This window comes from Morus notabilis, unplaced genomic scaffold (assembly GCF_000414095.1).
Source record: "Morus notabilis unplaced genomic scaffold, ASM41409v2 Scaffold73, whole genome shotgun sequence".
NCBI lineage: Eukaryota > Viridiplantae > Streptophyta > Magnoliopsida > Rosales > Moraceae > Morus > Morus notabilis.
In genome coordinates this window covers 1,217,504-1,228,077 of record NW_010358777.1, presented here as the reverse complement: position 1 = coordinate 1,228,077, position 10,574 = coordinate 1,217,504, and the positions used below count along the sequence as shown (strand labels likewise).

The following is a 10,574-nucleotide window of genomic DNA, read 5'->3' as shown; positions in this document are numbered from 1 at the left end:
CTAAAAGTTGGTGAGCTTCTGATCTGTGAATCTTGTTTGGAAGGTAAAATGACCAAGAGGCCTTTCACGGCGAAAGGAGAAAGAGCTACAGAACCCCTTTAGTTGATACATTCAGATGTATGTGGACCGTTAAACGTCCAAGCTAGAGGCGGCTACGAATATTTCGTCACTTTTATTGATGACTATTTAAGATATGGTTACGTTTACATAATGCAACGGAAATCTAAAACTTTTGGAAAGTTTAGAGAATTCCGAGCAGAAGTTGAAAAACAATTAGGTAAAACAATCAAGACACTTCGGTCAGATCGAGGGGGAGAATACCTAGACCAAGACTTCTGGGATTTCTTGATTGAAGAAGGTGTAGTATCCCAATTGACTGCACCCGGTACACCACAGCAGAATGGTGTAGCTGAAAGGAGAAATCAGACTTTGCTCGACATGATGAGATCAATGTTGAGTTATTCTTCATTGCCTACTTTGTTCTGGGGTTATGCTCTAAGAATGGCTGCCTACATTCTGAATAAGGTACCATCTAAGTCTATTCTTAAAACACCCTTAGAGTTGTAGTGCAGTCGAAAACCTAGTTTGAGACACGTGCGCATATGGGGGTGTCCAGCACATGTGCTGAAAGGAAAGACTAGGAAGTTAGAACCCAAGTCAGAAGTGTGTATGTTTGTAGGATATCCCGATGGGACAAAGGGAGGTTTCTTTTATAGTCCTGAAGATCAAAAGGTGTTTGTATCGACCAATGTCACTTTTCTGGATCATGACTATATGATAGATTTTAAGCCCAGAAGTAAAATAGTATTGGAGGAGTTACTTTCTGATGAGATCGGACCACAACCGACAAGTGTTGTCGGACCACTCAGAGAAAAGACCACAGTTCCTAATCAGACTCCTAAGGCACCTCGTCGTAGTGGGAGGGTAAGCATGTTACCCGGCCGGTATACCGGGGAAGCCTAAATCGTCACTGCTGATGACGGTAAGGAGGATCCATCGACCTTTAAGGATGCGATGGATGATTCTGATAAGGAAGAATGACAAGCAGCTATGAAACTTGAGATGGCGTCTATGTACTCTAACTCAGTCTGGCAACTTGTAGATCTACCCGAAGGGGTAAAACCCATTGGATGCAAGTGGATCTTCAAGAGAAAGAGAGGAGCGGATGGAAAAGTAGAGACTTATAAAGTAAGGCTAGTGGCTAAGGGTTATACCCAAAAGGAGGGAGTTGACTATGACGAAACTTTCTCGCCAGTAGCTATGCGTAAGTCCATCCGGATACTCCTGGCCATTGCAGCATATTTTGACTATGAGATATGACAGATGGATGTCAAGACAGCTTTTTTGAATGGCTATCTTAAGGAAACCATCTATATGGATAAGCTAGAGGGTTACATAGAAGAATGCCAAAAGTAGAAAGTCTGCAAACTGCAGAGGTCCATTTATGGACTGAAGCAGGCTTCTAGATCATGGAATATCAGGTTTGACGAGGCTGTAAAGTCTTATGGATTTGATCAAAATATTGATGAACCATGCATCTACAAGTACAAGAAAAAATAGAAAGTGGTCTTCTTAATTCTTTACGTTGATGACATCCTACTCATTGGGAATGATGTGGGATTGATGACAGATGTAAAGAAGTGGTTAGCCAACCAATTTCAAATGAAAGATTTGGGAGAGGCAAGCTATGTTCTTGGGATTAAGATTATTCGAGATCATAAGAAAAAGCTTTTGGCGTTGTTACAGGCATCTTATATAGACAAAGTGTTGTCTAGGTATTCGACGCAGAATTCCAAGAAAGAGAATTTGCCTTCTAGGCATGGTATTCATCTTTCTAAGGAACAATGTCCAAAGACTCCACAACAGGAAGAAGATATGAGATGATATCCCTATGCTTCGGCCGTGGGAAGCCTTATGTATGCCATGTTGTGTACAAGACCAGATATCTATTATGTAGTGGGAGTGGTCAGTCGCTACCAGTCCAACCCAGGATTAGATTATTGGGTTGCAGTAAAGTGTATTCTCAAGTATCTTAAGAGAACGAGAAACTATATGTTAATATATTCCGGAGAAGATCTGTCTCTCACCGGATACAAATATTCTGGTTTCCAATCGGATAGAGATAGTCGACGGTCGACATCTGGATCTGTGTTCACTCTTAATGGAGGAGCCGTGGTATGGAGAAGTATAAAGCAAAAGTGTGTTGCTTACTCTACCATGGAAGCTGAATATGTTGTAGCTTGTGAAGCCACAAAACAAGCTACATGGCTCAGGAAGTTCTTAACTGATCTGGAAGTTGTTCCAGATATGGATAAGCCAATTAAGCTATACTGTGACAACAGTGGAGTGGTGGCTAATTCAAAGGAACCTAGAAGCCATAAGAGTGCGAAACATATAGAAAGGAAATACCACCTGGTCAGAGACATTGTGGATAGAGGCGATGTAGCGGGTCTGAAGATCGCGTCAGAGGACAACCTTGCTGACCCGTTCACCAAGACATAGTCATTGAATATATTTGATCGGCACTTAGATGGATTTGGGATTAGAGACATGACACACCTGCTTTAGGACAAGTGGGAGATTGTTGGGAATAGTGTCCTAGAAGCATAAGATGTAAAAGGATATTTATTACTTGATTAATAAAAGAGTTTATTCATCATTGTATGTGCATATATTTATGAATATTTTATGAATATCAAATAAAATTCCTTAATTATTTATGTAACCTTAAACATGGTATATAAGTGTTGTATACGAGGAGATAATATTTAAGGATAATAATCAAAAGTAATTGTTCATAATGAATATAATTAAAGTTCAGAATCTTTAATTAAAACATTATTAATACATGTCATTCCCATTTAGAATGGAACGGTGTTATCCGCACTGTTAATATGGCGAAATATTGAATGAGTGTATTTCGCATAATGAGATTATGTGGAACATGGACGCAGATACAATATGAATTTCTAATAATTTTCGTTAAGCATAGAAATTCTAATTGAGTCTACCGATAGTCATATATAGAATGATCTTAATCCTGAGTTCTTAGCAAACTCCTATTTATGGATTTATGTCTTTTGATTTACTCGGTACGGATTCCGAGACCCTGAATCCTATTCCTTGTATTTTGGAGACATAATGAAATAGGTAGCTTGGAATGTTATTATACGAGATGGAATCCATTCCTTCTTAAGAAAGAAGTACATAAATAATTCTCTTGAGGGTTGATTCGGTACTTGGACCAGTAGGAGCTCTGAGGTTCATGAATGTGTTTTATGAATCACTATCCATTAGAGAATCAATGGTACTCAAGGATGCAGATATAATTAGAGAGGTTAACGGATTCTACCTGACTCTAATTATGAATTATTTATGGAGGATTAATCTATATGTAATGACTATATTAAATGGACACTTCCCAGTTTAGAAGTAATTAATGTCTATAATTTCGAGAGTTCAATTCCAAGTTTATAGTGGAGTAACTATTGGAATTAATAGAATTAATTAATTAATTAAAGTGCTTAATTATGTAGTGACCAAGAAAATCTCAGAATTTTTCGGGATTATAGGTCCATTAGTCCCCGCGTCGTCCTTGTAATTCTACCAGACACAATGGGCAAAATGAGAATTTTAGAATTACGGAATTCTAAAATTAAATACTCAAAAAATAATTAATTGAAAATTAATTATTATTTAAATAATGTGATTATTTAAATTTAAATTTGAACACATCTAGATTTATCCATTTAAACTTATTTGATAAGTTGTTCAATTTAGAATTCAAATTAATTTAAGTTTGACTTAAATTCGAATTTGAATTTGAATTAAAATTGGACTATTGGATAAAGGATAAAATCTATTCCTTCCCTATCTGTTGTTGGCGCCACACACAGGGTAAAACCCTAAGTGTGTGGCCGGCCACCTTGTGGATAAGGGGAAGGGATTTTTTGTTCCAAAATTCAAATTAGAGATAGGGATTTGATTTTATTTTAAAGTTTGACTTTTACTCTTTAAATATGAGAATGATAGAAAATTGTGAATATAATTTTTGAAACAATTTTTCAGCCCTAAAATCAATGGTGGCCGAATTTCTCAAAGAAAAAAATATACCAAAAATATTTTTCTCTAAAAATTCCACATCGTGCATGCGTTGGTGTTTGTGGAAATTCGAGTGTTTAAGAAACCTGTTTTGTCTCATGTGTGCCTACACACACGTCTACGTGGAATCAAAGAATTGACGTGGAAGACTTTGGTATTCTAAACACAAACTTGGAATAAGGACTGTTCGTGGTCAAAGAACTCAAGTTATCATCCGAGTCGGCTTTCAAGTATTTTTCCGGATTGAGTTCTTGATATGTAAATTAATGCGATTAATTTATTCGTGCATAAATTAATATAATCTATAGAGTATCTCAAAAGTTTTATGAAAAATTTTGTTATACACGATCCGCCTCTCCCCATGCTTCCGCACCCGAATTCGATTCGGGAACCAACAGACACATGGTTAGTTTTACAGAGTTGAGAAACAGAAATGAGGTTCTTTTTCATAGCAGGTACGCATAGCACATTATCAAAGTAAAATTGACTATTATTATGAGACAGTGAGAATGAGCCAGAGTGAGTAATCGTCAAACCGTTGCCATCACCAATCACCACATCATCAATTCCCTTATACGGAGTGTGTAAAAAGAGATTGGATAGGTCCGCCGTTATATGATGAGAGGCTCCCGAGTCAAGAAGCCATTCAAAGTGAGACGGAGTCATATGAGTGGCAATATGAGCACTAGGTACATTGTATGGGCGCTGTACGGTATAGGCCGGCGAAGAAGCGGGAGGCGCGGGAGGTCGTGGCTGAGGTGGCCAAGGGACACGTTGCAAAAAGGTGTAGTGCCGAGCGGAGTGGCCTTGCTTTTCACAAAATTGACAACGCCCTAAATAAGGCTTGTTTGGACGCTGTGGATTGGTGCCGGATGGTCCGGGTGATTGGGCCTGAGGAGAGTATTATCTTGGTGAATATAGAAGAGCTACAGGCTGTGGCGGCTGGCGATGAGGATCGCGGTAGTTGGACCGGGCAGTGGGATTCACCGAGGTCGGATGTGCGGTGGCAGGGAGATGGGTAGCGCCGGTGGTGTTGTTGGACTTGTTTTTCCGATTGGCATCTAACATGATGAGCTTCTCATGTAGTTCTTCAAACATGATCGGAGATTCATGTGCATGAATCACGTTTACGATTTCACTATAACTGTCATCAAGGCCGTTGAGAACCTTGAGGGTGAGATCCTCGATGTCCATTGGCATATTCAATAGAGCCAATTCATCCGCTCTACATTTAATCCATTGCAGAAATTCAGTGATGGATTGAGTACCTTTGAGTGGGTTGGTCAGTTGACCTTTGAGCTGTGTGATGCGTCTTCGTGATGGCTTTGCATAGGTATCGGCAAGGATTTTCCAAGCGTCGAACGATGTGTAGGGGGTGGCGATGAACAGAATAAGTGATGGTGAAAGAGAGCCAATAATTGCATTGAAAATCAATTGATCTTGCCGAATCCACAATGAGTACTCGGGGTTGGGTTGTGGCGGTGCAGCGGCGGCAGTGGTTGTCGTGGTGGCCTTGAGAGCGGGAGGACATGGTCGAGTGCCGTCGACAAATCCCATGAGATCATATCCGATCAACAAGGTGTGAAATTGAAGCCGTCGTGAGACATAGTTGGTGGCAGTGAGTTTGAGCGGTGCTTGTGCCGCCACATTGAATGAAATAAGGTGACTACCATGGTCAAGAGGATTAAACACAGTGGGACGATAAATGGAGGAAGTGGCAGTGTTTGGTGAGGAATCAGCCATGGTGAGAAAAGAAAGAAGGGGCTGAAGTTTTGAAGCAATGTGAGAAGGAAAAAGGTGGGCGACAGATGCTTTAGGCGTTAGCCTCGAAAGGCTCTGATACCATAATACAATAGTAGAGGATTTGATAATTTGTGCTCAGCTTTTCATTAATCAGCTGTGGTATTTATACAAGAGAAATGGTAAACAAAATCTATAAATAAGGAAACAAAACCTGTACATATCAAGTAATAAAGGAAAAGTTGATTAGAGAATATATATACAATTAAGCCTAGAGATATGCACACACTATTCACACGCTATTAATTTCGCTGCGGTTTGGACTGGGACACATGATTCCGGCGATGTTAAGGTTGTTTCCGGCCGGTATAGTAGTGACCCACTCAATTCTGGTGATATTATGGTTAGGACATGAAAGTTTGGCTCAAAACTTAGGGTCGGTGGGGCTGAGTTTCAAAATTCCAGCCAAATGAGAGCTGGGTCACGTGTTTCCGGTGTGGTTAGGTCCGATTCTTGCGTGATTGGGTCTGGACTGCGTAATTCCAACATTATTGGGCCTACTTCTGGCTCAATAGGGGTTGGGCCTAAAAATTTTAGCGAATAGGATTATGTTAGTAATTAGTAATCAATATAATAAGTGGTTAGTAGTTTGTTATATTTGTTAAGCTAGTTAGTAGTAGTATATAAGGAATAGAAAGAGACTAAAGGCAAGAAATTGATTAGAGTAAACTGAGAAAACTCTTGGGAGAACTAGTAAATCTCTCGAACGTCTATCAATCTATCTTGTAATCGAGTCTAATTATTGTTTTCAATAATAATTTTTTCTTGGTTCTTATCAGAACACTCTAGAACACTGACGTATTCAATTCAATCTTTAAGTGCTAATGTTTTATGAAAGGTGCTCTGAATAATCAATGTTCAACTGTTTTGTTCCTAAAGCTTTTATTGTAATATAAAACTGCTCGGATATGATAGATGTGGCTTATCAGTTTTGATTTTTTTTTCGTTGAATAATGTCTTTTCAATAGTAATTATTGAAAGTAATAGGACAGGATACAACATAGTTATCCTCTTCTCCACAAACAAAGGACCGCCTCAAAGTCGTGTCCCTATATCATTAAATTTGATCAGATTATTTGACTTGCCCTTTCTTGTGAAAGCTTCCAACCTCAATCAACTTGGGAAGAAGACTTGAATATTTTTATGTTGTTTCTTTTCTAAGAGTATTTTGATCATTACTTGGTTACTTCCTAGTAAAAATCCAATTTTGAAGAATGCTTTACAAATGCAAAACGAAATTTCTGTCATATTAAACAAAATGAAGAAAAACAAAAAAGTGAGATCACACTCGGATAATAATTGTACAAATCCTCAGCTACCTTAAACAGAAATTCACATATTGAAAGGAAACTATATATAGATTAGAATTCCTAAAACCAAACAAACAAGCATGATATACTTAACTTGGTAAGGTAAAATTATATTCTGTCCAAACAAACAAGCATAATATACTTAAATTGGCAAGGTAAAATTATATTCTGTAAAGTGTTACAAAAATTCTCATTCCCATTTGCACCTAATCTGGCTAGTGTGCCTAAAATCATGTGTCAGTAAAACACTTCCATCCATTCTCTTAAACACAAACCTCTCCACCAAAACATAACAACCGAACTTTCTCCACTCACCTTTCCCCTCAAACTCCTCAGTCCTTTTCACTTTCACTTGCCTTTCAAACTCATTATATCTAAACCCAACTCTTTCTTGTTCCCATCTCATTCTCTCCACAACCAACACATTTAGCCCAAGTAATCTTGAATCTTGTCCTTCATTATTTTGAGCACTTCTAAACCATATCACCCCATCATCAACACGTCCCCAATCACACACAGCCTCCTTCTCATCAACACAAGCCACTTCTCTATCAACAACAACATCTACATACACAACTTTTTCGGCATTGTCACATTCGAAAATCTTGTCCCATCTCTGCTCGAGTGTCACCTCATAAAACATGGATTTCTTCATCTGCTCCTTCAGCCTTCCATAATCTTCCTTCACAAAGACCAAAGGGGTGTACCATTTTCCCACCACCACGGTTTCTGAGCTCAAATTTGACGGGGAGAAGTTGAAATTAGGGAGTCGGGCTCGCAGGGAAGAGTCGAGCCCCGGAGCTTCGTCTAGTTGGTAATAGCGGGGTGTTCTCATGTAGACTTCCCAGTATTTTCTCCGCAGGAAATTAGGAGGAAACCCGTCCTGTGCTACTGACACGGCTGTGAAGCCCCGGTGCTTCTTGTGATTGATCTGAACTTGCTGATAAATGTCCAAAGGATCCAATGGTCTTGGCTTAACATCTTTAATATATTTGCAACAACAACATGTTCCCATGTCCTCTTCCTTTGAACTGGCACTGGCTTCCCTATTTAAGCAAACATAGTATTTATAATTGGAATTAGTATGATGATTACAGATTAATTCTGAGTCCTGCATGCTTCAATTAATTGTTCTTTTATTTTCCTAAAATTCCTATTATATCATGTCATAGAAAGCAGCAACAAAGACATAATGACAAACACATGGATAGCAAATTGGGCTATTCTAAAGATTTGGCCAGAGTATAAGCAATTTATAATAGTACCATTGACAAAATTAGAGCAAGTCTTCCTTACATCCATTTACAACAAAAATAAGCTAAAATTAAGTAGTAACTATGAAACTGTCTTTGCTAATTTGACCGCTTTTATGAATTAATTAGATAAACAATCATTAAGGCCTTAAAACATGACTTTGTACATACCCTTTATGTTTTCCTTGACGCCGGATTACATAGTAGAGATTGGAAGACAAAGGCTGATCAAGCACAGGAATGAAAACTACACCATCATAGTAAGTCTCAGAGTTCTCTCCAACGCCTGTTGAATAGCGAATGGTGAGGTCCTTGTTCTGAGGGAAAGGCAGGCCTCTGATTGAATTGTCCTTGCACAATCCGAAACAAGTCGTCGTCTCACATTCCTCATCGAAAATCACCAGATAACCGGAATTCGGACCCTCTTGCGGTGCCAAAGTGAGCAGCTCAGGTGACCTTCTAAGCAATGACAGAGGCCTTGTCACATACATTTTTAAAAATAAAAAATAAAAACTCTTTGCTTTTCTGTTCTTTCCTCTTGATTTTAACTTTTTCTTTTCTTATCTGTCTCTGTTTGTTGGCCTAATCTTTCATGTAGATATAAGAAATGTCAACAACGTGTTTATACACGTTCAAAGAATCTTTGGATGGACTTATATGTTCCAAGCTAATAATGAGTCTTAATAAACAAGGTTAACCACTAATTATTGTTATTTAAATAATGATAACGAAAGTGACAGGAAGATTGACATATCGGATATATATACAAACTATCAAGCCGCAGCTGGCGAAAGTTCGTCTTCACGAAATATCTTGATGCATCGTGACATAGGTTTTAGTTTATAGGTTTGAACATTTTTATTATAGTATTTTTCTCATAAAATTTAAATTTTTGTTCAAATTTATGAACTAAATTGGCCAATAATAATCGGTAACCTCGCAGTCAATGAACTGCAAACTGTTGTCGTTTTCCAAATATGGGATTTCTGAATTGTTGTCGTTTTTCAACTCTGTCAGCCAACCAATTATGCTCGTTTTCATGTTAATGTCGTTTTCATTCTCTCTCTCGATCTCTTGTCGTTTTTATTTTTTATTTTTTATTTTTTGCATTGTCATTATCTTTTCCAAGGTGTTTTTCATTTACAAATAATGTCTTTCTTATTATGTTTCTCTCTTTTTATCATCATGATGCCAATTTCCCATTTTCCCATATGTTCTACATAAGTTAATTGCGGTGATCATGTTCATGTCGTTTGATTTTTGTTATCGTGTCTATGTTATTGTCGTTTTGTTAAGCTGTTGTTTTTTTTTTTTTTGAAAGCCCGAACTTTTTTTATGGATAATGTTATTAAAAATACCAAATGGAGCTTTTTTTATTTTTATCTCTTAACATTAATTCATATTTATTTTATTTTTTAAATTAAAACTAATTAAAAGATAATTTTTTTTAACAAAAGATATTTTTAATAAGTTACTATTTAAAGGGATAGACTTTGAACTTTTATCCGTAAATATCGCTGTCCATTTCATGTCTATTAATTGTTGATTGACTATATGACATATATATGGCCCATTGACAAGGAAAATAGATATAGATTGACCGGGACAAAGCTTATACCGAGATTTAAGAAGTAGACGTGGCGTCGGTTGCAAACGTTTGTTGAAACCAATATCTTTTTCCAGGTTGGCTGTTTACAAAAAGAAAAGCAAATAAAGAATAATCATTCTCATCTTCTTCGAAAACATATAATAATCGGAACCAACTTTTATATTCCCTTATTCTTATTTCATTTTATCTCTCCCTAATAATATTATGATCAATCAATTAAAATATTTTTATCACGTTAATTAAAAAATCACGACGTATCATATTATTATTAAAAAAACACGAAAAAAAACAAAAAAAAAGACATATGAACTCATTCCATAATAATCTTTCTTATGTTTGCAGATAGATGATCTTATAATTAAAAAGGATAAATTACACTTATCCTCCCTGAACTATTAGTCTCATAACAAAATACCCCATAAAATTTAAAAATAACAAATTTTCTTTCTAAATAATTCACCGTTAGCACGCGTCCCCCTTTTTCGCCATTTTGATTAAATT

The 10,574-nt window shown here is 37.2% G+C and overlaps 1 protein-coding gene across 1 annotated transcript; it reads right to left on the bottom strand.

The window, feature by feature from the left end:
• Positions 1-7,286: 7,286 nt before the first annotated feature.
• Positions 7,287-9,035, bottom strand: LOC21409203. Its single transcript, XM_010093396.2, has 2 exons — positions 8,636-9,035; positions 7,287-8,257 (listed from the first exon to the last, which is right to left on the bottom strand). Exons 1-2 carry the CDS (start codon positions 8,953-8,955, stop codon positions 7,402-7,404), a joined length of 1,176 nt encoding a protein of 391 aa, XP_010091698.1. The 5' UTR covers positions 8,956-9,035; the 3' UTR covers positions 7,287-7,401.
• Positions 9,036-10,574: the final 1,539 nt, after the last annotated feature.